General features: G+C 49.7%; 1 protein-coding gene across 4 annotated transcripts; it reads right to left on the minus strand.

The window, feature by feature from the left end:
* Positions 1–445: 445 nt before the first annotated feature.
* CCNF (cyclin F) lies at positions 446–27,961 on the minus strand. 4 transcript variants are annotated; one of them, XM_084880758.1, is made up of 26 exons: positions 27,862–27,961; positions 26,663–26,817; positions 24,730–24,836; positions 23,452–23,519; positions 22,043–22,239; positions 21,628–21,681; positions 20,788–20,892; positions 20,303–20,380; positions 17,816–17,967; positions 15,566–15,730; positions 13,554–13,677; positions 13,106–13,286; positions 12,189–12,276; positions 10,009–10,108; positions 9,783–9,910; positions 8,651–8,820; positions 7,460–7,925; positions 4,305–4,403; positions 4,060–4,136; positions 3,574–3,952; positions 3,049–3,102; positions 2,350–2,443; positions 2,076–2,187; positions 1,873–1,974; positions 1,260–1,513; positions 446–943 (listed from the first exon to the last, which is right to left on the minus strand). In XM_084880758.1, the coding sequence occupies exons 1-26, from the start codon at positions 27,875–27,877 to the stop codon at positions 797–799; spliced, it is 3,672 nt and encodes a 1,223-aa protein (XP_084736884.1). In that variant the 5' UTR covers positions 27,878–27,961; the 3' UTR covers positions 446–796. The 4 variants fall into 4 exon arrangements, with proteins under 4 accessions (XP_084736884.1, XP_084736883.1, XP_084736886.1 ...); XM_084880757.1 differs by having other exon boundaries at positions 3,574–3,955; XM_084880760.1 differs by lacking the exons at positions 7,460–7,925; positions 8,651–8,820; positions 9,783–9,910; ... (12 more) ...; positions 26,663–26,817; positions 27,862–27,961 and adding an exon at positions 4,510–4,615.

Consider the following 27,961-nt stretch of genomic DNA (forward strand, 5'->3'; position numbering starts at 1 on the left):
AAACCCGACTGATTTAAAACTAGGGGCTGTGACCTTGACCTCTACTTTTTTGTTTCCAAAGCAACGTTTCCTTTAATAGGGAAGGCAGGAGCCAAGAAGAGGAACAGGTGAGGGGTGTTGGGTAAAGGGCTCGGTGTGGGGGGCACACCGACTACAGCAGTGGCCCAGGAGGTGGTAGGCACGGGTACCAGGACTGATGGCTGTGGGCACACAGTGCCTGCCTACTCTGATAGAGGCCTGTGGCTTTTGTGTCTTCCAATGAGCCAGGACAGATGTAGGCACCTGTGCTAAGGCCAGTGCATGAGGTGAGTCCCCATTGCAGCCCATCCTGAGTGGCCTTACCCCCCTCCCATAGTACAGAAGGGATATGAGTATTTTTAGTAGGTATACTTGATATATTTTTGGCAAACGAAAACAAATACACAACAAACCACACCTTGTTACATAATTTCTAAAGTACTTTTAATGTCACTCAAGCAGCTTTTTAAGTCTAAAGTGAGAGAAAACAGAGGTAGCTAAGAAAAATTCCCACTGGCCTCTGTTCCCCTCAGGCCCGTGGAAGGCCCAGCTGAGGCCTGACCAGGCTTAGCAGCTGTGAGATGGGGCCTGTTTCCTCAGGAAGAGCCAGAGGTCCATTCCTTCCTCTTGGAAACCTGGTTTTCCAGGGGAGTACCAGCATCCCGAGCCAGGCCACTGCACCGGTAAATCCCTCAATTCCTGTTCATTTAACGCTGACCAGGGAAGGGGCGCTCTCCCCAACAGACCCAGAATCAGCCTGCCTGGTCACAGGAAGGGCTCAGTCAGCAGGTTCATCTCGCAGGATGGTGAGGAAGTGCTGGCCTCCCTCACAGAGAAGGCTGTGCACCGCCCGGCACAGTGCCAGCTGGGGCGGTCCCAGTGGCTCCTGCATGCTCACCAGCGGGAGAAGTTCTGCCATCAGGACCTGGGGGGAGATGAGGGTCAAGGCTGCAGGAAGGCCTTGTCCCAGACAACAGTCCAGGGCCCCCACAGGAGGGCCCAGGGGATAGAGTAATCCCAGGAAAAGCTTTGAGGCACCATGCTCCAGCCCCTCCCTCCTCCAAAAGCTCCATTCTCCCTCCTGCTGCCCCGGTGCTGGCAAATACACAGGCGCAGAGGCTCTCATCAAGAGCCCCAATAGGATGTTGAGCCCTACAAGGCTTCAGATCTGGAATCCTCCCCATGACTCAGGCTCCCCTGGCACCCCGTCACCCACCCCCTAATCCTCACTCTGCAAGTACCTTTTCCAGGTGGATTTGCTGGTCCAGCATGTCCACCCGCAGCCTGAGGGCTGCCAGCGTCTGCAGCTCCTGGGTGCTGGAGTAGAGAAGCAGCTGGGGGCTCCAGGTGGGCTCCGCTCCTCCTCCACAAGGCAACGAGGCCATGGGGAGTCTCTCCTCAGGCCACGGCCCCAGCTGCTGTTCCACCACTTCCGTGAGGACAGGGGAACGTGGCCTCCTGGGGTGACAGCCAGGCACCTCTTTGTCACTCTCCTCTAAGGGGAAGCAAAGTTGCAAAGTCTCCATTTGCCTCCGAGACGAAGCCCTACTGTTCATAATCATCTCCTACAAGGCCAGGCCAGACATCTACCATACCTCTCATTCTCACATGCTACTGTTCCAATAATTGGACAAATAAGTAAACTACTTCAAGTGGTAGGGCTCTGTGTGTTGGAGAAGGAATGGGGGTGAAGGAGCTGTCCCGATTGGTCCCACAGGACAACGGGGGAGAACTCAGAGTGCAATGGAGTGACTTGGGGAAGGGCCTGCCTGCCTCTACTCTTGGGTGGTCCTGTGGCTAGAGAACCTTGACCGCCCCTACCAGACTTTGGCACAGATGGGAGTGGGGTCTCACCTGCCTGCAGCTCCTGCAGCCTGTGGAGGGACTGCCCCACAACGGCCTGTAGCCCCTCCAAGGTGAGCAGGCTACGGTACTCCTGCATCCAGTCTGTGGGGTCTACGAAAGTCAGGGAGGGCAGGCTGGGTCCACGCTGGTCCTGCAGCACTCCCACCCCCACCCCCACCCCCACCCAAAAACCTGTATCAGAGCCCACTGACCTCTTGCGAGCTCTTCCTCCATTCTCAGTCTTAGCAGCAAGCAAGCCTTCTGCAGGCACCCCACCTCTGCCTCCACCTCTGCAGCACTGAGCCCGGAGCTCGGCCAGCCCGACTGGACACAGGTCAGGGAAACTCCCGTGTTCAGCGCCACCGCTCACCTTCCCTAGAGATGGGGTCTGGGAGGGGCTCTGGGCCTTCTTGGAGTTGCTTCTCAAATTCACCAAGTGTAGAACCTTCACTCTTCCCCTCCCCCCAGCAAACCCAGCAAGGATACAGTCACCTGCATTTTCTGGAGGAACTGGGTTTTAGAGGACGTAGTGGCATCCATGGAGTCGCTGGTCTGTGTAGAGCTGAGCTGGGCCCACAGGCTGGATGCACACATGGGCACCCCAGAGAGAAAATATGATTCTGTCTAGCTGGACTGCATCTCAGGAAGTAGGCCAGAGCCAGAGTAGAGGCCTCAGCCTATGGTGTCTGGCTCTGCTGAGTGCTAGGAGAGGCCTTGGGATGTCTCACGTGAACTAAGAGGACACTGTCCAGAGAGCTGACCCATTCTGAGAAATACTGGGAGAGAATCTGAGGAAGGAGGGGAGAGGGGCTGGCCGTGACTGGTTAGGATGACTGGTAAGAACTGTGGGTGTTGGCTGTACCAGGCACAGTGCATAACCTGAAAGGAACCACCTCGTTAACATCTCTACAAAGCTAGTACTACTACCATCACCTGCACATGCAAGACAAATTGGGATTAAAAGACACCAAGTGTTTTGCTCGAAGTCTTGCAGTTTATAACCACGCAGCTGAGCTGGGGGCCTCAAAGCCTACTGAGTCTAAGGGGACTATGGCAGTTAGAGCTGGGCAGGCTCTGAATATACAGTGTTCTCTCCTAGCAAAGAAAGCAAAGGGATCTGCTGGAAAAGTCTTGGTTTCCCTGCTCTCCCCTCCACTCCCACCCAGTTGCAAGACTCGGCCTCACCAGGAGTTCTGAGAAGCTGCCTTCCTGAAGGCCATGGGCAGCCGCAGCAGCGTCCTGTCAGGAAAGCCAGTGTTCAAAGGAGCCTCGCCTCATTCTGGGACTGCAGACTCCATTCCCTGCTCAGAGCCCAGACAGGGGTGAGGCCAATCACCCCCTCCCCTCCTACCCCCAAACAGGGCTTCCAGAGTGACCGTGGGAGCCAACCAGTCCAGGTCTGCCTTGTCAGAGAGAGGAGAGGGTACCACAAGCAGAGACCATCTGAGCCCCTGGGCTAGGTAGATAAAAGGGCACTGGACAGCCAGGAAGGAGAGTGGGACAGGCCCTAGCACACCAAACCCAGCCAATTCACAGCCAGCTGTTCCATTCTGCCAGCTTCGGGGCATGGGCCTCATGGGTGGTACTCCAGAACCCACATGCACCTCAATGCCCTGCCCTCCCTGTCACCCCAAATTCCAGACTCCAGCTGCTGGCTAGGGTCTGGTCAGGTAGAAAGCAGTATCTCCAGTGAGGTTCTGAGAAACCTACCCCTTCTCCTTGAGCGTGAAAGCTTCTGGGGCCTGAGGAGCAGCCGATGGAGCTATTTGTTGGTCCCTGAAGCCTGGTCCAGGCTTGGCAGCTAAGGACCCTCTCCCTATACAGGTCTGATCCCCCGCTGACAGAAGCCTAGGCTTAGGGAGGCCCTTGGCAGGCCTGGTGGCCTGGCGGGTACCCCTGGGGAGTTTTGTTTGAGAAGCCCGGTGTGGGGCAGCGGCTGTGGTAGCAGAAGTGGCAATGGACCCAGACTTCTGGCTGGAGGCCTTGACTCTTTCTCCAGCCTTAGATATGCCTTTTCGCACGCGTACAGCCTTCTCCAGTGCCTGGGTGAGAAGCTCCAGCTCCTTGAGGTCTTGCGGGCTGGGTGTGCCTGCTGCAGAAGCCAATATAAGTAGTCTGTCACCACTGTCCTTCTTACCCCTGCGTGCCAGAGGACAGGCCAGGGGCAGCACCTGGAGGCGGGTGGCTGAGGTTTACCTGAAGATGGGGCCTCTTCATTAGTTTCTGGACCTGGGGTTGGCTCCGGAGTCGGAGTCGGGGTCTCAGCTGGTTCCCTGCGAAGACACAGTAAACAAAACCCCAGCGTCCTCAGAGCCTTCAGGGAAAGGGGGGAGGGGGAAAGACACCGACCACCGGCCCCTCGGAAGTGGGCGCTGGGTCCGGCTGAGAGGGGTTCCGAGGGCCCGGGGAAGGCCTAGTCGGGGGTCCCGGGACCCGCGTACCAGGTCCGCAGCAGCCTCCGGGAGACTCGCAGGCTCTGCTCCAGCTGGCGCTGCCGCTCGGCACAGGTGTCCAGGGCGTCCCGCAGCTCGGCCACCAGCCTGGGGAGGACACGCCGGGAGCTCAGCGCCCGGGCCGGCCTGCATCGGGCCGTGCTCGCTCCCGACCCCGCTCCCGCTCCCGCCCTAACCCCAGCACCGGCCTCACCGGCGTGAGCAGCCGAGCGGTAGCATGGAGACGGCAGTCGGTCTTCAGGATTTGCCGCCGGAGGAAAGTCCCACCCCTTCCGGTTTGTAAGACCGCCCCCTTCCGGCAGACTATCCAATCCGGAGACCAGAGCGCAGGACCTTCCTCCTCCCCTACACCCAGCCCATCTCCCACCCCGTGCCTGGCAGTACCGCCCCTGCTCCCGGAGCCAAGCCCCAAGGCTTGGAGGGGCGGGTCTCGGGTGCCGCGCAGGCTTCTGGTGTGGATAACTGGGTAGATGGTGGCATCTGTGATCGCTTCACAGTTGGCTTCTCCTTGTTCTTATTGAAGGCACTCTGAAGTGGGGCCCACCTGTCTTGCTGACGCCGGGATGGGCCCAATCGCTATGGACTGCCAACAGTTGCTTGAGATGAGGATGAACTGTGTGTTGGGAGCGAGGGGGGGGGGGGGGGCGGTGAGGGGGGGTGAGGGGGGGTGAGGGGGGGTGAGGAAAAAGGGCGTGTTCGCTTTTGGATATACAGGTGAGGTGATGACATTCAGGGGAGACATCAGGTAGACACGTGGGTAGAGATGAAGCAGGATGGTTCAATGGGAGGCAGGTGTGCATGGACAGGGACAGGTGAGGAATAGATGTTGGAAGGAGAGCTGGAGCCCAGAGAGGTGGAGTGACAGCAGGGCCTGGCGTCAAAGCAGCAGTGGGAGACTGTACTAGGGCACTGTCCAAGGGATGGGGGGTGGGGTCTTCAGTGACTAAGGGTACACCCAGGGTGGGAGCAGTGATGCAGGCGGCAAGAGCCAATGTAATTGGAGAAAAGAATAAACAATCTTGGTTTAGGACTACAAATCTTGGGGGAGGGGAGCATGTTAAAGCTGGAGAGCTGTCCATTTTATAGTCACTAATAGAAAGGTGGTGCAGCACAGGGGAGAGAGACATGAAAGAGGGGAGTGGAAGGGGCCAGGCGCAAAGGGTTTGGGACCCAGGCAGCCGTAGTGTGGCCCCTCCATCTGCTGTGGTCTGTTTTCATGCCTAATGTGGGGAGGCTGATGCCATTCTACAAAAATTGAGATTCTCTGTGAGGTAGGAGGGGAGGGGAAAACGCTTCCCATCAGCACGTAGAAGACCCCACACCAGTCGTAGGGCACTGAGGTGATCATTAGAGCTTTGAAAGACTCAGAGAGACTCCACACTGTGGTCATGGAGTGTTAGGCTCAACAGGAGTTTATCCTGTACAGGTGCAGGCTGGGAGAAGGGCAAAGAACTGGGTCCACCCAGAGTTGGGATTTTAATTAAGGGGACAAGTGCCCCAATGTGACTTGGGTGACAGTAGGAAGTGACAAGAAGGCAGTACAGATATGCACATCACTCAGCTTCCACTATTCTCATCACATTTAATCCTCACAACAGGCCTGTGAGGTAGACATTATTGCCCCATCTTACAGGTGAGGAAACGGGCTCACACATACCCAGGGGCACACAGATGCAGAATTCTCTTACAGTAGAAAAGACATACATACATGCACACACACTCAAAAGCATTGTAATTTGGGTTCAAGAGCATTTGGGGGACACTCCTAGCCAAGTGGTTCTTTCTGACATTTTGAGAGGAAACAAGTTATCATAGCACGGCGAGTGTCAGTGGTCAACTGTGGAGAGGTCAGGGCCACTGCTCTTGGGCAGATCTCTCAGGTGTTTTGGCTGCTGCCCCAAGTCTCTCGGTGTTATTCTCAGAAACCCACAGCAGACCCATCCTCGCCCGGTAGGCAGGGACAGTTCTTCTGAATCTTGCTCTTCATCATCTGGGCCACACTTCAGATGTTACAAATGATTTTTTTTTTCTTGGTTAACCTCTTTAGGCAAATTCTTTTTGCATAAACGGTATCAAGATAGCTTTAAGGGGGTTTGAGTCAGATTATCTTTAGCTGTGTCTAAATAATGTTAAGAATCCCTTGTTTTAAAAAATTTAATAACTTCTATTTAAAAAGAAATGGCCCAGAAATTCAGTACAGCGAGAGATGCTCATATGGAGACTATCTGTTGGAGACAAAGACAAATCACTCAGGGAAGAGGACAGACTTCTAAAATGAGCTGGGAGGGAGGGAGCCTATGACCAAGACATCAAGGCCCTGTCCTGCAAAAAGTCAGGGCCTTACCCTTACTGGTTTGGCTCAGTGGATAAGAGTGTCGACCTGCAGACTGAAGGGTCTCAGGTTCGATTCTGGTCAAGGGCATGTACCTTGGTTGCAGGCACATCTCTAGTAGGGGATGTGCAGGAGGCAGCTGATTGATGATGTTTCTAACTCTCTATCCCTCTCTCTTCCTCTCTGTAAAAAATCAATAAAATATAGAAAGAAAAAAAAAGTCAGGGCCTTCATGTCTGGTCATCACATGTAGCCCAACAATGAAAAGGGCAGGGCTCCCTCACCGCGGGAACCTCTGCCCTGTGAGGGAGTAGATGACCTGGGCAGGGTGAGGTGGGCACCAGGACATACCTGTACTCAGAGCTCTCAGCTCCCCCTAGAACCTAAAGCCAGATAGACACAGGGAGTGAAGAAGCTGTGCCAGGCTACCTGACCGGGTGTTCTCAATTGTGAAAGCTGTCACTACTGTGATGGGGGTTCATTGGGGCTGGGGTTGTCAGGCCATGGGCTTAAGCTTCCCAAAGAGAAAGCAGGACAGACACAGGGGAGCACAGAGAAATAGGCTTCACACAGTGTTGCTTTGAGGTTAAACTTTTCAAAGAGAAGGATCTGAGTTTTGTTCTGATTTAGACATTCTGATAGCTGGAACGGAACTCCCCTGGTGAAAGACACTCGGTGTCCTTCCCAAGTTCTCTCTTCTCCATGTGAGGCCACTGGGGTCTACACATCATTCCTCTCCAGTGCTCCCACTTCTGGTGCAGCAGCAGCTCTCCCCGCAAACATTCACCGCAGCAAACACTAACGCACTCACAGCTCCAGGAAGCCCAAGTTCGTGTCCTGCTCCTCCTCGCTGGGGGCAGACAGGTTTTTCCTTTTCACCTCTTGCCGGGGAACACTGCTCTCTGGGGAACTTGAGGGACGACACTGTAAACACGACTTCCTGGCATGATGGTGGCAATGCAGTGTGTTCGAGTCACTGCCTGGGGAGTGTGCTGAGGTAGACTGGGGAGGGCCGCCATTCACGGAGTTTGTGGGACTCACGCTGCTGACGGAGGAGTACCCTGAGGTTGCAATGTCCTTGCCCAGTTCCCTGCTGCCACAGAGAGGGGGCTTGGGCCCTAGGGCCAGAGGTGTCTGGGTGCTTGGCACCGTGGCGTGCAGGTCCTGGCATCCCTCGTCCTCCAGGCAGGCCTCCTCATCGCTAGATTCCTGGCCGCAGTGCTGTTCTGGATTGAGGTACACCACGGTGACATCAAGGACGCCGCTGGGAGCCGTCACTATGGGAGAAGGAGAAGTCAGCGGAGAGGTAAGGCCACAGACTAAGCATCAGGGTGACCCCTACCAAGTTGGGACCCTAGTCGCCTAGGGTCCAACTCTCACCCAGTTCTCTCCGCTATATATGCTGGACCTCACTAGATAGTCCCCTCTACTGATCTCTTTTGAGTTAAAGAATGGAGGATGAAATGCCTCCTTCAAGCTTGGGGGACCCAATAGGACTTGGGGGATAATAGAAACTGGTCATCTAATAATTTACTTAATTCCCTGGACACAAAAGCTTCCAAGCAATTGGAAGATTGACAGAAACTGCTTGAATTGGGTTTTCTATGCAGACAGGTGCCTGAAAACACGAGAACAGAGCTCCCTGCAGCCTCTCCTGGACCCTGGAGGAAAGTGTGAGACAGAGCCACAGAGCAGTGGGGGACATCTCACACAATGTTCTAGAAAGATCTTACGGTATACTCCAGACAGGACTTCCTTTTCCCCTGCCCCGGTGAGTCACTTCCATCAACACAGGCCTGCCTGAAGCTGGACACACATTTGGCTTAAATCCTTTCTCCTCAACTACTGCTGTGGTGTCCTAGGGACTCTGCTCTCTCACATGTCTACCTGTGTCTGACATGTTCTCTTGCAGGTAAAGCCAGGGGCCCTTGATGAGAGCTGCCCCTTTTCTCGCTGTCCCCTTTGGCATAGCCCCTGGTGGCTTCGTGGGCACGGGACTTACCATCACCCTCCTTCTCGCCCTCGCTCTCCTGGTCGCCCTCGTAGCCAGAGCAGTAGTCCAGGTTCCAGTCCAGGAAGCTGCCCAGTAGCGTCTCTTCCTGGCTGGACAGCTCTGCGGTGGGGGTGGTGACGAAGCTGCCCCTGTCCTCCTGGAGGCTGTTCTCTCGCTTCCTAAGATGTGGAGGCCAGGAACTCAGTCAGAGGCAGCAGCATTAGGTCCTTGGCACCTGCCTGCCCCACCCCGTGTGCTGTGATAGAGACAACACAGCCACCCAGTGCCTGCCCTTGGCGGCCCAGAGGCAAGGCCAGAGGTGCAGTGAGAGTATTGGCTCATCTGGACTTTGCAGGATCAATATGATTTCTTCAGGTGAGTGAGGTGGGGAAGAGAAGTTATTGCAGGTGGTACAGCCAGGACTTTTGAGATAGGAGAGACAGAAGTAAGTGGGGCTGGGACCGGTTTGGCTCAGTGGATAGAGCGTCAGCCTGCAGACTGAAAGGTCCCGGGTTCGATTCCAGTCAAGGGCATGTACCTTGGTTGTGGGCACATCCCCAGTAGGGGGTGTGCAAGAGGCAACTGATCAATGATGTCTCTCTTATCGATGTTTCTAATTCTCTATCCCTCTCTCTTCCTCTCTGTAAAAAATCAATAAAATAAAATAAAATAAAATTTAAAAAAAAAAGAAGTAAGTGGGATACAAACGGAAGATTAGGATAGAGATGAAGGTACAGCTGAGGACACCATTTAGGTTATAGCTGGAGTTCAGGGAGTGCCAGTAACACCATGGAGTTGGAGGCCCAAGGAGGGTGACATGCGACAAATGCATGGTAGGGCTAGAGCCTGAGCTGGGCTCAACCTATGTTCAAGCCCATTTTCCCTCAAAGGGTACCAGTCAAAGCAAGAGACAGCATGTTGGAGGAAGACAGCGCTGCAGAGTGCAGCTCAGATGCAGGGGAGTGAGGCCTGAATTCAACCCAGCTTCCGTTTCATAGGATGTGTTCCTTCTCCGTTATGCCGTAGGAGCTGAGCCCTCTGTGTATGAAGCCCCTCAGAGTTGCAGGGGTCACGAGGGAACACAGGCCCAAGCACACAGGAGCCAATACCATATCACACCTTTAAGACTGAGCTTACTAACCTCTTGGTTTTCCTTGCAGAAGGAGAGCTAAGGAAGGTGTGAATGTCCCCGGAGCTGAGGAAAGACGTGGGTTCCGGGCTCTCTTGTTTCACTCCTAGAGCTGCGCACACCTGGCTGTAGCTCAGCACCTGAGAGGAAGCCGGGGTCAGAGGGAGAGAAGGGGCCCCAAGGGGCAGGCAGGGACTTGTTCCCACCCAACCAGGAGACAGGGAAGGGGGAGTGATACCTCCTCCTGGCTGATCTCTTGGTAACGCTTGTCCTCAAATCGCTGTTTGACGGCCGTCAGAGAGACTTGTCTATAGTCCTTAGGGACGTCATCATGGAAGCTGCAAACAGAGGGACACGTGAGGGACAGTGGGGGGCAGGTGGGGATGCGGGGCAGGCATTATCAGCACACCCAGCCCAAGAGACTCCCATTTTTAGCCTCCCTCACTGAAATGAGAGGGGACAACATACTTTCAAAAGCAGCCCAGTGATGGGAGGTAAAATAGGGTGCCGCTGGGGAAAAGTCTAGCTGTTCCTAGCAGTTAAACCTATGACTCAGCAATTCCAATCCCAGGTGAATCCCCAACAGAAATGTGAACACATTCACACAGAAACTTGTCCGTGGATGTTCATAGCAGCATGATTCTTAACAGCCAAAAGGTGGAAACAACCCAAACATCCATCAGTGCACAAATTATAAACACAATATCCACACAGTAGAATATTACAGTGGAAAATATAAGGGTGGAAGAGGTCGGCCACAAAAGGTCACATATTGTGATTCCATTTCTATGAAATGTCCAGAACAGGTAAATCCATAGAGACTGACAGTAAATGAATGTTTGCCTAGGGCTGGAAGGGAGGGGAAATATGGGTAATATAAATAAGAAGTACAGCCCCCCCCCCCCATTTTAAAACCATTTTTATTTTTCAATTATAGTTGACATACATTATACTAATTTCAGGTGTACACTCTAGCGATTAGACATTAACTAGGTGATCATCCTGGTAAATCTTGCACCCACCTGACACCATACATGGTTAATAGTTTACTATGTTCCCTATGCTATACTTTATATCCCATGACTATTATGTATTAACAATTTATACTTCTTAATCCCTTCACCTTTTTCACCCATCCCCTCAAACAACCTTCCATCTGGCAAATGGCAAAATGTTCTCTGTAACTGTGAGTCTATTTCCATTATTTTGTTTTTTAGATTCAATTGTTGATAGATTTTATTGCTATTTTATTGTTCATATTTTTATCTTGTTTTTTTCCTTTTTCTTCTTAAAGAAGACCCTTTAACATTTACTGGTTTGATGGTAATGAAATCCTTTAGCTTTTTTTGGTCTGCCCTTTGATTTTAAATGATGGCTTTGGCCGAAACCGGTTTGGCTCAGTGGTAGAGCGTCGGTCTGCGGACTGAAAGGTCCCAGGTTTGATTCCGGTCAAGGGCATGTACATTGGTTGTGGGCACATCCCCGGTAGGGGGTGTGCAAGAGGCAGCTGGTCGATGTTTCTCTCTCATCCACGTTTCTAGCTCTCTATCCCTCTCTCCTCCTCTCTGTAAAAAATCAATAAAATATATTAAAAATAAATGATGGCTTTGCTGGATAATCTTGGTTGTAGGTCCTTACTTTTAATCACTTTGAATATTTCTTGCCAATCCCTTTTGGGCCTTCAGAGCCAAACCAGCTAGGGCCAGTGCCCAGATCCTGAAGCTGATGGACTGGGGGTGCAGATGACAGTTAGCTTGTGTCTGACCCCACAGTTGCTCACACTAGGAGTGCAAATAGTTGTTACCTGGTTACCAAAAGTTATTGTTAGGCTGTCTCCTGTCCCCCAGGGTATTTTTCTCCCAAACCAGGTAAATCAGAACCATTTATTTAACAAACGGAACTTTTCCTAAGTGTACAATTTAACAGGCTTTTAGTGTGGGGAAGAGAACACTAAGGCAGCATAGCTGGTGGAGGAAGGAGTGCTTTAGGAGATATGCATGTGGTAGGGAGGGAGTGGGGACCAGAGTGAGTGGGAGGAGGGGCTGTAAGCTGAGCTGGGATGAGCTGCAGCCGGGTATGTCCCTGGGGGCCATAGTTTGCCAGCACATGAGCTACATCATTGTGTCTTACACTAAAATTCCTACTAGTTAGGGAGAGTCTTATTTTTTCTATTAAGTTCTGCTGCCCATGGAATTTGGCTTGGATTAGGAGGAGCTACTATTGCACACACATCAGGTGAAATACGCAATATGGCTTTGGAATGTTTAAATGTCAACTCTGATACTCACAACTTACTGCAGGAAAGGTCTATGGATTAATGGCCCTCCCATGAGAACCCCCTCCTTTTCTCTATACTTGAGGACCCAGCCTCTGTGGCAGAAGTAGGGTGGGAGAATCCATTTCCTTTTAAAGACTCACCACTTTTGGTGAAGACTCAAGACACACGGTATGAGGTCTTCACAGGAGAACCCGGTGAGGTCCCAGAGCTGAGTGCTCCAGGGCTGTGCTGGGAAGAAAAGCAGGAATGTTGGGGCTGTTCTGACACCCACTCACCCATACAACCCAGAGGGTTCTGTTGTGGGATTTCCTGGAGCTCAGGGTTGCAAAGACCCCACATACAAAGCATGCCTGGTCACTGTCAGCAGTGTGGGAAATACAGGGGTGGACAAAAGTAGGCTTAAGTTGTTCATATGAAAAAATCTATAATAATAAAAGCATAATATACAAATCAAATGAATGGCCGAACAGCAGAACGACGTCTGGATGTCCTTCTGGATAAAGCTGGGGCTGCGAGGCTGGAGGCAGCCAGACTGCAAAGGGCTAGTCTTGCACGAATTTCGTGAATAGGGCCTCTAGTAATATAATAATTAGTAAGTAATAATACAAGCCCAGCTGATGTGGTCAAGGTTCGATTCCTGGTCAGGGCTCATGCCCAAGTTGCAGGCTCAATCCCCAGTATCAGGGCGTGCAAGAGGCAGCTGATCAATGATTCTCTCTCATCACTGATGTTTCTATCCCTCTCCCTCTCCCTTCCTCACTCTGAAATCAATAACATATTTTAAAAATAAATAAATAATAATACCAGGATAAATACTGTGTTTTGGTGTACTATTATAGAATTGTAAACCTACTTTTGTCCACCCCTGTACCTAGGACCATCCCTAACCTCACTCCCAGAGAACGGCTTTTAGTCCATCCTGGGGTTTTCCTTCTCCAGGAGAGGTGGGCCTGCTTCTTTTTCTCCCCTCTCCCCACTTATCTTCTGACTCCAGGAACCGCCCAGGCCCCTGGCTCAGTCTGTGCTGAGCGGCTGGCCTCAAGAGCAGGGTCCTTACTTTGCCCGTGTGTCAACCTTGCTAGCAGCAGGGCGGCTGCGGCCAGGCGTGCTGGGGAGTAGGCGGCCAGGCTGGTGTGCAGTAGGGAGAGCTCGCAGAGGAAGCTGCACAGGTGCTGGGTTCTTGGTGGCATAGGGATCAACGTCAGCAAAATGTCCTTGTAATCGACCACGGTAGGGACCTAGAGGGAACCGGAAGGCAGACGTGAGGTGGGGTCTCGGCACACAGAGAGCTTATCTACCCACTCAACAGGGAGGCTGGCCCAGCACAGAGTCTGGCATGACTGATGTTCAGATGGTGGCCAGGGCGTGTGGTGATGAGATGACCTCTGGGCCCAGGACTTCTCGGAGCAGGAAAGTTCAATGCTATGAGGTGGCCCTGAGATCCTGCCACTCCCTCATGTGACCTCCACTTGGATTTACAAAGAAAAAGAAAAAAGGCCACTTACTCGAATCTTCCCTTCTAGTGCAGAAATGATCTCTCCCATCATCCTCACCAGGTCCTCATACTTGTACGTATTGTCTGTGAGCCACACGGCTTCCCGGATTGTCAAGATCTCTTTGTTGATGAACCTGGAATATGAGATGGGGTCTTAGAGTTGAGCTCAATTCCCTCAGTGAGGCAATCACTTTAGGCTTCAGTAAAAGAGACTGGGGGTGGGGGTGGGGGTCAAAGAATAGACCTGGATGCGTGTGGCTACAGATGGGAACTGAAGAAATCACATAACCCTGTCATAAGAGGCTGGAAAGGAGGAGGGATTAGTGCCACAGACCACTGTGAGGCACTCATGAATGACGTGACTGGTCAATCCTCCTGGTTTTGTGTGTGGGGTTTGCCCTGCTTTGTGCCAGATTCTGGCTTAAATCTAGGAGGTAGGTGAGCCACAAAACTGAGCTAGAGGTTGTTTGAAGGTTTGTATACAGCACAGAGTCTGGCCACTGGAAATCTGATTGTCCATTAGGCAGATGATCACCCTGTTCTCTACTCTCCACGAAAGCCAACTATCGTGAACACACTGGTCCAGTGGCCTGCTGAGGGTGCCTCCCCTGGGGAGGGTGGGCTGGGGCCAGGCCTGTGATGGCTTTGTCCTAAGACTCTGCAGTTCCCACACATGCTGAGGCATGGGCCCACAGGTGCTGAAAGGCTGAGATGCAAGGGTAGCTGATGAGGCCCTGTGCTTGGAGTCATGGCAAGTGCTGCTTTGAGAGCAGAGGTGGGGTTATCTCAGCCTCTAAAAATTTTAAAGAAATTAGCATCTCACCGCTTGTCAGTTTGTGATCCAATAACTTGGTTTCTGTGGACAAGGATGTGAGTATGCACCTAGATACAGGAGGAGGGGCCCTGTCTATTCAGTGCTCTCAGGTGAGGAGACCTGAAATACTGAGGGGCCCAAACAGTGTGCAGCAGTCGGCTTGCTGACCCCGAGTCCATCATGCTCCCTCCACCTGTGGTCATACGACCATGCTTTCTAGTTACATGTGGCCATGTGACTGAGCTTGCTGCAAAGGTGGACATGGTGACTTTAGGGGTCAGGGAATAGTGGAGGCAGAGAATAAGACAGAAACTAGGGTTCCTCTGTGACCTCCATGAAACAGAAAATCCACCCCAATGACATGATGAGCCTGGATCTTATGCCTCTGGGTTATTGTGCAAAAGAAATCAATCTCCCTGTAATTCACACCACTGTGAGCAATGAGCCTGTTCCTTATTTCCCCCGAGCCTTGCAGACAAGGACAGTTGGTCTGGAAAGTACTGCCCAGGGGAAATGGCAGACCATCTGGTTTAGGAAAACTAGAACATATAAAATGTATGGTGAGGCCCAAACCGGTTTGGCTCAGTGGATAGAGCGTCGGCCTGCGGACTGAAAGGTCCCCCGGGTTCAATTCTGGTCAAGGGCATGTACCTTGGTTGCGGGCACATCCCCAGTAGGGGGTGTGCAAGAGGCAGCTGATCGATGATTCTCTCTCATTGATGATTCTCTCTCATTGATGTTTCTAACTCTCTATTCCTCTCTCTTCCTCTCTATAAAAAAATCAATAAAGTATATTTTTTTAAAAATCAAACTGAATGGTGGGAATCACTGTTTATATTACTTCCAAAGGCAAAACTGGGTGGACAGGTATTTGTTCAAGACAGCAGATTTAGGTAATAAATAAGATTGAGAAACACATTGTTGGGAACTTGATTGCCAACAAGCATCTTTCATGATCTTTGGTGGAGGACTATGACTTTCCCTCGTTGAGTCACTCTCACCAAATAAGGCCACACTTTGGGTCTTGAGACCATGTACTGGGATGAGTGGCTGCCCACACACCCAGCTCAGCTGTCTCTGTGGGAAGGACTACGTGGCTTGGGCACTTCCTAAAATTCAAATCCCATCTAACCAAATGGGGCAACGAAGCTTTATTTCACTGAAAAGCCAGTCCGTGAACCAGGGCATAGCTGTGGGGAGCTTCTCACCGAGTGCAGATGACCATGCAGGCAATGCCCAGCAGCTGGAGCTTATACCGGGGCACCAGCCTCCTCCGTAGGTATCGGTCCACACACTCCACGGTCAGGTGAAGGCACAGGCTTGTGAAGTCCTTCATGGTGGCAACTTCTACCAGCCAGTCGATTAGAATGTACCTTTGGGAAGAGCATCACCCCTGAACGTTAGAGCGAGCATTCATGAGTGTCCTATCTCCCAATCCAGATGGTCCATCTGTCTCAAGTGAGAGAGCTGGTCATCTGCACTATTGGTTTACCCAGGAACCATCCCAGGCTGAGATGCTATATTCAAGGGGGTTAGGGAGGCCCCATATCTCCTGACATTGTTTCTGGGAGGTAGGTGGGCTCATATATCCATGTCTCTGCCTCCCCTTCAGGGTCCCCCAGGACTGGAAAGACCCGATACTCACAGGTAAGGGGCAAGGTAGAGGTGAGACAGATCACAGACCCCAGGACCAGAGAAAAGACACTCAAAGGTGCGAGAGCTTTGGCCCTCCTGCAACACACCTATGGGGTCATTTACCAAAACCTTCAGCACTGGAGCAAAGAGTCAAGAACACAACTAAAGCGGAATGCACTGAGCCCACGCCTGGACTTTCTTATCACCCACCAACCCTAATGGAGCACAGAGCCAACACACATGGGGTCTTCCTCGAGAGGGCTACAGCCTGGGGTCAGGGTCACAGACATCACAAAGGAATGCTGCGTGCAATGGGAAGGATACCAGAGTACGGGAAATGCCTTTCTGAACAAAGGAGAGGGGGTGCAGAGAATAGAAGAGAGAGAAAAATTGTGATTCTGCAGACAGGGTAGGTGGGATCCTGGTGTCAGCCAGGACAGAAGCATCTCTTAAATGTGGAGGGAAAGAGGGAAAGATGGGGCCAAAGTGGTGGAATGGAGGGAGGAGGGAAGCAATGGAGGTGGAATGGAAGGAGGAAAGGATGAAGGAGGAAGATAAGCCTCTAGTTTCTCCCAGAAGGAGGAAGAAAGCATGACATGAGTATCAGGTGTTTGAGGTTTAAACCAACCACTATTGAAACAGAAGAGGAAGTTCCCCTACACAAATAGATTAACAAGCTTAATCTGTTTATAAAAACAGAATAACCAAAGTATATACTTTAAAGTGGATAAATCTGAAACTAATATAATGTTACATGTCAATTATACCTCAGTAAAATAAGAGAAAAAGTTGGCAGTTGCTAGGCAGAGGAAAATGGAAAGATGCTCAACTCAAGGGCTGAAATGTTATTATCTCAATAAAATTATTTTATTTCTTAACAAGGGGGAAAAAAGTGAATTTTATTACACCCTGCTGAGCCAAAATAGCAAGTCAAAAAAATAAATAAATAAAAGGGCAGACTGAGAGGGGCACAAGGTGTTATCAGCATATTTCTTCCAACAGAAAAGGGAAAGAGCTGAGAGGAGGGGGAAAGGGGTTGCCGCCACTACCACAGGCAGAAAGCACAAAAGCCTTGTGACATTTAATGTGGGATCTAAGGATGATGCATCCCTCAGCATGTGTGTTAGACATTAAGCCTCTCCAGGAAACGCTAGATCCTTCCAAAAATATTGTTTACTGAGAATCTACTATGTGCTGGGCATTGTATACTAGAGTATACCCAGAACCTGCCCATTGTATACTAGAGTATACCCAGAACCTGCCCATTATAAACCCAAATGTATTTGAAACCTCTTTCATAAGCTTACAAAATCACTCACATTTTCCATTTTACTACCATGTTCTGTAATTAAATGTAAGAAGTGCCTTATCTCTACACCTTGGAGGACAATGGACCAGCAGAAAGTGGTGGGTACTGCTGGGGTTTCAGGACCCCGGGCACATTGCAGCTGCCCCAGAGGGCACAGCTCCTGGTTCAGGCTGGCTCTGACAGCCATGGAGTTTCATATATCAAGTTGATGATCATAATGATAGCTTATAAAGAAAAGGTGGTTTGGGGGCTTCAGAAAGATATTTAAAATGGTTTAAAGTGTTCTGAGGCTTAAAAAGGAAAATTGGAGAGAGCAACAAATATTTTCTCTTAAAGCCCTGGATAACTTAGAAAACACACACACACACATAAAGGGGGTGATCTCAGTGGGGTTGACAACACAGAGTGCTCTGTGATAGGTGGCTCAGGTGAAATAGAATGGATAGCTCCCTTTGCACCAGAGACCAGTGGTCACTTTGCCGTCCAATCAGAAGCTCTGGCTTGAACCCCTCACCTCATTGTGTCGTTGAGTCCCTTCTGCACGGAAAAGACCTCCTGCTTATTAGCAGCGTGGGAAGCCTGAAAGAGCTGGCAGACTATCTCATTGGATGCTTTCACTTCTAGTCCAAGCTGGTTTCCATTTGCACAGGCTTTGGCTAAAGAGAGCTGAGAAGTAAAGACATGCAGAATGAGCACAAAGCAGTGACTTTTGAGGTTTTCCATTTCCAAATGTGAAGAGCTTTTGAGAGAGAAGACATGTGTATACACATTTGTCCTCCTTATGCCTCAAGCCTTCTGGAACCAGTAAGACTAAGATTTTAATAATTCCTTTTGAAATAATATATCACATGGTAAAAAATTTTAAAAAGGATAAAAGGTATGTAATGAAATGTTAGTCCCCTTCCTAACCTGGTATAGCAGTTCAACCAGTAAGTGTTTGGCAACTTAAAAAAAAAAAGGTATATTCCTATTCAACTCCCAACTGTGAAAGCTAGATACTCCAGAAGGAAGCTGCATAGCAAGGCGTCAAAGAGCAGGCTGGGGGCTCAGATGACTTGACACTAAAATCTGAGCCTGAGTGTGACTGCTGGGAAATTGGGGGGCTTTCTATGCCTCAGTTTCACTTTTCATGAAGTGGCATATAGCACCTGCTTTGGTAGATGATGTGAGGATTAACTGAGCTTTGCACAAGACCCACCCAGCACCCACTAAGCTCATAAATGGTTACTATCAACCATTTCTATGTATTTCCTTTCAGATTTTTCTATGCACCGATAACAGTGTGTATATGCATTCATGTTTACAGTATAATACACATCTAATCTATTCTTTGTTCACCTAACAATAACATGAACCATCTGTAATGAAATATCTGTAAACATGTTTCATTTGTTCTTTTTCAGATATTTCTGATGAAATATCTGTAAACATGTTTCACTTGTTCTTCTTTTTCAGATATTTCTGATGAGTTTTACTATTATTTTGGAACATCTTTGTGCAGCCTTTTTAATATGTGTACCTGTCTGCTCATATGATCAGTCCACAGGAATGGCTCTGCTAAGCATTTTACTGCTTATGTGCAAGTGCTTTTCTGAAAGGCAGGACTTGATGTTCACACCAATTAATAGAAACACTATTTTATTATATCTCTGCCAGCAAAAATAGCTATTGTTAAAAATTGTCTATTTTGCCGAAACCGGTTTGGTTCAGTGGATAGAGTATCAGCCTGCGGACTGAAAGGTCCCAGGTTCGATTCCGGTCAAGGGCATGTACCTTGGTTGTGGGCACCTCCCCAGTAGGGAGTGTGCAAGAGGCAGCTGATGGATGATTCTCTCTCATTGATGTTTCTAACTCTCTATCCCTCTCTCTTCCTCTCTGTAAAAAATCAATAAAATATATTTTTTTAAAATTGTTTATTTGCTGAAGTCATTATCTATCTATTAAAAAGCACACATAAATATCCGCTAATGTGACCAGCTGTGATCTGATTAAAATGCACTGCCCTTTCAGCCAGCAGTGATGGGAATGCTGCTGCTCTGTTTCCTCACCTGTGCTTATTTCCTCTTTTCTCAGAGGCCACTGAGGCCCTGTGGACTTTATCAGGACCTTATTCTTATTGATGAACTTGAGCTTCAAGTAGAACCACATTGTGATTGCATGTCTTACAAATTTGCTGACTGCCTTTTTGGACATAAACATTACAGTGCTCTGTGACATGTCAGGCTGAGCCACTTACCACTTTGTGATTTCTTTCCTAGCTTTTGAGGGTAGGCGACTATCAACCATCCACCTGATTGGCTGAGCTTCTACCTGCTTGATTTTCTTTGTCTTTTTTTTTTTTTTTTTAAGTTGAAGCATTTATTTATTTATTTTAATTGATTTTTCACAGAGAGGAAGAGAGAGGGATAGAGAGTTAGAAACATCGATGAGAGAGAATCATCGATCAGCTGCCTCTTGCACACCCCTTACTGGGGATGTGCCCGCAACCAAGGTACATGCCCTTGCCCAGAATCGAACCCGGGACCTTTCAGTCCGCAGGCCGATGCTCTATCCACTGAGCCAAACCGGTCCCGGCTAATTTTCTTTGTCTTGAAATCACGACTTTATAGCTTCAAGGAGAGAGTGCTTAAAGAACACCAACTACAAATCCCTAAGGCTTCTGGTTCTGACACTGGACAGCCTGGTGAGCAGGTCAAATAATGAGAATAAGACAGCACTCCACATGCCCACCTGCTCTAAGGAGCTTTAAGATCTGTTGCTGAGATAAGCTTTACCTGCAAGAGAACTTTAGACCAATATGAATTTTGACAGCAAGTGCAGTCCCAAGGCACTCAGAAATTAAGAGACTGGCTTAGAGGCAATGGGCTTTGAGACAATGGGGTGGTAATGGACAGAGAAGAAGGCAGCAGTTCTAGGCTCTCCTCCCACACCCCAGAGCTAAACTCCTTTAAGACACAACTCCTGAGTGAGTCCAGGAGGTAAAGGCCAGCTCCCTCCTCACCTGGGCTTCCCAGCAGCCTTTGGCAGCATAGTCCCTGAGTTTCCGGAAGTTGTGGAGGCATCGTCCAGGATCAGACATCTGTCAATGGAAGAAAGTCACCATGACTTTACATGGCTGTGTCTTTGGAAAAACTCAGAACTGACCTACGGGATCTTTAAATGTTCCCCCTACATCCCCAGAGGGTCTCTGGCTGCACTTTCTTCCAAGTGCAGCCAGAGACCCTCTGGGGATGTAGCCCTCCACACTGAAGCCCCCCAATGGTGATGTTGGAGGCTATCTCGGGCTCCTCCACCTTCTCCCTTTTATTCTCCAAATGACGGTGGTCATTTTGGGACAGTGCTGAGAGTGGCCCACTAAGCAGTGGTTCCCAGGGGCCTACTAGATAAGGATCCTTCCTGTGCTGACAACCTCGTACAAGGGCCGATTTGGAGACTGTGCCTTTGGCCAATGTAATTCCTCCTCTCCCCAGACTCTGGTCCACTCACATCCGTCATTCTGTCACTTTCCCAGAGGAGGTACGAGCTGGTCAAACATCCCTGATTGGCAGACTCTTCAAACAGATCACGCGCCTGCTTCTTTTTCTCTTCATCCTGGAATAAGTCCAAGCAGTTTATTCTTTTCTTATTCTGCTAAACCATTCTAGTAACCATCTTCATCTTTCTCCATTATCTCTAAGTGTTCCCATGCATTGCTTTTTAATAAGAATCGGAGTAGAAATGATTTCTCTAAAGACATACATTTGACAATCAACAGGGAAACTGAATTCACAAGTTCTGCCCTCACACGTTCTGTTTTCTCCTTGACCAGGCTTGTGTTTGGTTTAGCTCTAGGCCTACTGGAGGCCAAGCCCTCCACACTGAAGCCCCCCAATGGTGATGTTGGAGGCTATCTCGGGCTCCCCCACCTTCTCCCTCATGCTCAGTGTACCTCCCTGTTACTGTCAAGGCACACCTGCCACCAGAAGCCACCACCTTCCCTGACTTTGCTGCAGAGGGAGTTCCTTAGTTACAAAGCTTGTTAAAGCTTTCTCAAACGTGGAGAGGTCTGGGTGAGGAGTGGGAGAGGCTCACCAATAGCAGAACCATGAAACAAATAAGCACACTCAGACACTCTGCCTAGCTCCATGCAGCCTCTCACAGTCAGGATCTGGCTTTGAACCCTGGAACAGCCCCTTTTGCTGCCCTTCACTTACTTTCTCATCCTTGGTGTCTGTGGCTGGCAGAAAAGTGAGCAGCATGGAAGTGAAGCTGCTGTATTCTGTATGCTCACCCAGGCCAGGCACACACAAAACTCAGAATCCAAGTGGGATGGATAACTCAACTCACCTCAAAAAGATTCAGCACTCTCCCCAAGCAGTGCAGTATGGCCGCTCTGTGAGTCTAAGAAAAGGAGAAAGAAGTATGACCACCAGAGGAGAGAACATCCGGGCTGCCCCTCCCAAGCTGTGGGGTTTGCAGGCCTGCTTCATGGAACCTCTGTCTTGCCTTCCCAGCTGTCAATGTGCCTGCAGTCCAGCTCATCAGATTCCCCTGAAGCCCGGCTCCGAGGCTTCCTCTCCTGCTTGGCATTTCCAGATGCTCCCACATCCATACTATTTATTTTCTGTGCCTCCACTGCCCTCAGGTCTCTGACTTTACGATCCACAGAATCTCTCCTCAAGGTTTCTCACCTCCCGAGGTTCTGTGGGGCTTGATCTGCCCAGCACTGCCCACCCTCCATGCGCTCCTGGCCAGGACTCACTCTTTGTAGAAGCTGGCACTCTGCTCTGAGGCTCTCGTGAACCACGGCCTTGCAGCAGCTTCCAGACACTGACCACGGCGGGCGGATGAAGAGCCAGATGAAGGGCGCAGCACTGACATTCAGGCGCTCAGCGAGACTAAAGTAGTGGGAGGCTTTCAGGCCATTCACTTCTGCACGGGCCTCATCAGACACAGACACTGTAGAGGCGGACAGAACATAACCCAGGGATGTCTCAAGGACAAATGTGAAAGTTCTCCATGATCTTTTGGGAAAGTCTAAAACCCCAAGTCCACTGCAGCGCAGAGCCGCTGGTGTTTTAGGAGACAAAAGCCCTCCAGAATGAATGGCGGGCTCCTTCCCTTTCTCCCCCTACTGTGAGAATCATGTACCTCTGCCAGGATCTTCCCAACAGCCTGGATTTTGACGGTTGGGAAGGTGCTCTCTGTGAAGGTGTTATGTGCCCAGCCTCCCTCCTGTTGGGTCCTGCTGGCAACCCCCCTACTAACAAGTTTACTTTGGGGGCAATGAGAATTCCCAAAATTAGTGGTGATGGCTGCACAACTCTGTGAATGTACTAAAAATCAGCAGGCTGTATATTTGGATGGGGGAGTTGTATGGTATGCGAATTATGTCTGGGAACTGCTATCTGACGGGAGGCTTGGGGCAGGACTGCAGCCTTTCTCAGCCTGGAGGAAAGCTCCCTGTTTCTATTAGTCACAATGGTCTCGTCAACTGACCACGTGCAGGGCTCTTTCTCAGTAAGATGCCAGATCTTTCAGAAGCAGAAAAACAGCTGTTATACTCAAATCTTTATGTGCTTTGGGAACCAGCCAGGATGGACCCTAGGCTAGTCCTTAGTGTGCTAAGCAAGCAGGCAGGAATTGGCAGAAGGCCACATAAGATTCTTTCAAAGAGCACTGACCTTTGGGGGGTAAAGAAATTCGGTCACCATGCTGGCTTTGACCTGTTTGTACCTGTCTCCAGCTTAGAGCCTTGGCTACCTGTGTTCTCAATATCCTACGGAATTAGGCACACTTTGACTGCTGCCCCCGAGTTCCACAGAGGAACTGTGGCTGAGGCAAGGAGACAGTCTACACACAGGTTTTGGTGTTAACTGGACAGAGGGCAGGCAGCCAGGGAAAGGCTGCTGCCTGAGTAGCCCTCATTCTAAGGCACTGACTGAAATGAAAAGATTTATTAAAATGAGAGGTGAGTCTTCCAACGTACAAAAATCAAACTTCATCAATGGGCCCCTCAGTAGGGCACGAGCTCCTTGGAGGAGACAGTGAGGCAGACCTCAGGTATACTAAGAAGAGCATCTAAATTACAAACACTGAGAAGAGCTTATGCTTATTCTAAACCATCAATACCAAGAGGGCAACGCCAGCTCCAACCCTACAAGGACTTACAGCCTTCATTGTAGAGGTAGGCAATGCCTAGCTTCACAGCAGCTTCAAAATTCCCCTTTTCAGCAGCCCTACAACATTAGAACATAAAATACCACAGAATTATACTCCATCAAGGTTACGTTCCATCACAGCAATGGAAGCTAATTATTTTCTGAATAGCAACTTCTTTCTGTACAACTTCTATCCATGACATGCTACATGTATGAACCTTAAAAATATGCTAAGTGAAAGGAGCCACATGTTGTATGATTCCTTATATGAAATGTTCATAATGGACATATCCAGAGAGAGGAAACAGATTAGCTGTTTTCAGGGTTTGGGGGATTGTAGGTAAAATAGGGAATGACTGCTAATGGTTACAGGGTCTCATTTTGAGGTAATGAGAATGTTATAAAAGTTAGATAGCATTGATGGTTGCATAACTGTACTATATTAAAAATCATCAAGTTGCACCTTTAAAAAGGGTAAATTGGCTGGGACCGGTTTGGCTCAATGGATAGAGCGTCGACTTGAGGACTGAAGGGTCCCGGGTTTGATTCCGGTCAAGGGCATGTACCTTGGTTGCGGGCATATCCCCAGTAGGGGGTGTACAAGAGGCAGCTGATCAATGACTCTCTCTCATCGATGTTTCTAACTCTCTCTCTCTCTCTCCCTTCCTCTCTGTATAAAATCAATAAAATATATTTTAAAAAAAAATAAAAAAATAAAAAAATAAAAAGGGTAAATTGTATAATTTGTGGGTTACATCTCAGGTGGCCTGCCTGAAACTATTGGCACACTTGGACAGTGTGTTTAGTCATTGTCACACTAGGATTCACAGGCCTTAGGGCTCACACCCACTTTGGTCCTGCCTCTGGATCCCATCTCTAGCAAGGGGATGGGATCAGCCAGTGAATGAAATGCAATAAGATTTAAATCATATGATTTTGACCAAAAGAAAAGAGCTGAGTAAAGTTCCCACACACAGACAACCTGGGTTTGAGTCACAAGGGATGGGTCACAGCCCAAGAGGGACTCTTCAGAAGCACCACTGTGACTAATGAGAGTTAGGCCTGTGCTGGGAGTATGGATGACTGATGACTGTGCCGGGAGTCATGTGACTCAGTGGGTGAGGTTGACTCCTCTTAGTTGCTTCCTGCGGGGGAGGGAGGGGATAAGGAATTGGCAGAGGCTACAGGAAGAAAATCATTCCCAGGTCAGGCCCTGAGACACATGCTGGAATATCAGGGATGCCCCAAGATGGGAGAAAACCAAGCTATTCCCAGGGTGCAGAGGTACCTTTCAAAGAGCTTCAGGTTCCTTGGAGAAGGCCATAGCTCTTGAAAGCTGGCACATGCCCACACGCTGGCATGGTTGTCCACCAGGTACTTCAGGTGGGAGTGCACCTGCAGAGCAAAGGAAGCAGAGTAGGTGGGAATTCAGGACCTTCCCAGAAGCGATGCCTCTGAAGCTTTTGAAGCCAGACTGTGAGGCCTCCTGCCCCCTTCCCTACCCCAGGAGCAAAGGCCCCACTCTGTGTCTTAAAGTAACAGTGACTTTGAATAGAAAAGAAGAGCCCAGAAATAAGTTTCTCTGTGGCTCTGAAGGTGGAGACAGTGGTCCCGGAAGGGGGAATAAGCATCTGGACCAGTAGTTCTCAACCTTTCTAATGCCGTGACTCTTTGAAACAGTTCCTCATGTTGTGGTGACCCCCAAACATAAAATTATTTTCATTGCTACTTCATAATTGTAATTTTGCTACATAAAATTCTTTTTGTTGTTACTTCACAACTGTAATTTTGCTACAAAATTACATACGAACATACATACACACATATTACATACATACAAACGAAACTAATTTTATGGTCACCACAACATGAGGAACTGTATTAAAGGGTCGCGGCTTTAGAAAGGTTGAGAACCACTGATATAGTCTGAGAAAGAGGGGATGACACCTCTGTACGATATATAGCTACAAAGAACAGAAAAACCAAGTCTAACAAGAGCAACTAGGACAAAAATCTGTTTTTTGCTGTTGTTTTAAAATTTTTATTGATTTTGCCGAAACCGTTTGGCTCAGTGGATAGAGCGTCAGCCTGCGGACTGAAAGGTCCCGGGTTCGATTCCGGTCAAGGGCATGTACCTTGGTTGTGGGCACATCCGCAGTAGGGGGTGTGCAAGAGGCAGCTAATCGATGATTCTCCCTCATCGATGTTTCTAACTCTCTATCCCTCTCTCTTCCTCTCTGTAAAAAATCAATAAAATATATATTTTTAAAAAATAAATAAAATTTTTATTGATTTCAGAGAGGGAGGAAAGATAGAAACATCAGTGATGAGAATCATTGATCAGCTGCCTCTTGCACGCCCCCTACTGGGAATCAAGCTCACAACATACTAGGCATGAGCCCTTCCCCAGAATCACAGCCTTCAGGGTCCCTTCAGTTGGGATCCCTTTAGTCAGCAGGCCAAGGCTCTATCCACTGAGCCAAACCAGGAAGGGACAAAAATCCATTTTGTATTGTTCTGCCTGGAGTCTTGCAGTGGGAGCATGAATGGAGCCTAGAGGTCAACAGGGACTCTTGGAAAAGACTGACAACAGCCTCAGGTAGGACCTGGAGCCTGTGCTCTGGGTGGGAGTCCTGATCACTGTTAGCAATTTAAGCGCTAACATTCCCACCGCCATTGGAAACTTAACACTCTTGAGATATTATAGCCCAAGAGGTGGCTTTGGGAGTTGGAAAAGTGGGTTCTTGTCTTCTCATGAATTTACTGTATGCCTTGGGTTAAGTCGTTTAAGATGAGGCTGCAGTTCCAATGTCTGTAAAATAACACTGAGTCCCTTTCAGTACTGAATATTACATGGGATTTGTTCTCAAAGATATACTTTTATTCTTTTTAATGATCTCTTAATTTTTCTCAAAAAAATTAAAAATTTATTTTTCAAGTAAAATTGAGGTAGTGTTAATTTTAGATATAGTGTCTTAGTCTTAAGAGATACAAATTTTACTGCCATAAAAAAAGTGGCTTCTCTGTTACACATTATAGTGAATGTACTACTTTTAGCTTTTTCTATGATCGGAACCAACTCAAGCATCTATTAACAATTATCATCCTTGTTTCTCTGTTCTCTTTTGAAGCCAAAGTTCTGTTCTGACATTTAGGAATATGAAACCCTGATGGGATGACCAGCAATACTAGGGCTGAGTTATTTTCATCCGGCAACTTACGGCTCGAACGGCCAGGATGTCCTCAACAGAAAGCCATTTCAGGATGTGAAAGAGCACATCTTCTGGGAGACTCAAGATGGTTAAGTTTCTGGGTCTTCTTCTTATTCTTCGCTTGGTAGGATAAAAGAAACACTTGGCACACCTACAGTGGATCACTTAAGAAAAAGAACCAGAATGGTCTCAGTGATGTGTTGGAAAGGAGCTGTACTGACACGAAGTTATATCTGAAGATGATTGAACCGTTATTGTCCCCTGTCCCACCCAAGGAATCAGCCATATTTCCCGTCCCCAAGGAAGAATAAGGGAGCAGCATGATAAGGATAACAGAAGGCATCACCATTTATTCAAATATTCAGTTAAGTATCGGTGGTGAATAAGCAGAAAGTCATGTAACCTGGCTATTGGGAAACTTTCTGATCCAGAGGCAGAGCCCAGAGGATAACCAGGAAGGGGAAACAAGCAGCCAACGGGATGAGGTCTCTCAATGAAGCCCCCCTGGCACCCTGGCTGATCTCTTTGCTCCGTTTGCATACACGACTACAATGCATGATGCTCCATAAGGATCCGTGGACTTGGGAACAACCCGGTTTTCGAGTCCAAACGAAGAGGGGGAGTTAGTTCTACAGGGAACCAAAGAATGAAACTGCAAGACAGCCTGGTCCCCCCTCTGCCCAGGGTCCTCTCCCCCGACGGCGGGGCGTGGGGAAGGGTCACTCCGCCTCCAGCAGCTCCTTCCTCATTCCAAGCAGAGGACTGAGACACTCCCGGGCAGGACCCCCTCACCTACGACTTACCTGGCTTCCCATCCAGCACTCCGCCCCGCGCCCCGCTCCCCACCTGGGTCTCCCCATCAGCGCTTAACGTGCCGCGAAAGCCCGACCCACACTCCGGGCGACCAGTTCCCACAGATTACATGGGTTTTTCCCCCCACATTCCCTTGATGGAGGACAGACACGGGGACGCTTCACCGCCACGGAGAGAACCACCGGAGCCGCGGCGGCGCTCCCCGTCCTCCGCGGGTGCCGGGACCCGCGCGCGGGGCTTTCACGCGGACCAGGCGCCGTCGGGCATTTAAACTGCGCGCCGGGCGAGTGCCGCCGGGACCCAGGGGCGAAGGGCTCGAGCCGGCCGGCGCGGTTTGGGGCCGCTCGCCCGCCCGTCGCCGCCCAGGCCGCCCGCACCCGGCGCCCCGCGCTCACCGCTGCCGCTCCCCATCGCCACCTGCGCCCGCAGCCTCCGCCGCCTCAGCCGCCTCCGTCTGAGCAGCAGCGCCAGCCGCCGCCAGCCCTGCGCGCCCCG

This window comes from Pipistrellus hanaki (assembly GCF_964339955.1).
Source record: "Pipistrellus hanaki genome assembly, chromosome: 4".
Lineage (NCBI taxonomy): Eukaryota > Metazoa > Chordata > Mammalia > Chiroptera > Vespertilionidae > Pipistrellus > Pipistrellus hanaki.

What these genes read in the sequence shown, in the direction of transcription:
- CCNF (XM_084880757.1), bottom strand. An exon ending in AAGGTTGACACACGGGCAAA is followed by an intron (nt 12,277 to 13,105) that starts GTAAGGACCCTG and finishes TTTTCTTCCCAG; the next exon opens with CACAGCCCTGGAGCACTCAG. An exon ending in AACTTGGGCTTCCTGGAGCT is followed by an intron (nt 4,404 to 7,459) that starts GTGAGTGCGTTA and finishes TGTCCTCCCCAG; the next exon opens with GCTGGTGGCCGAGCTGCGGG.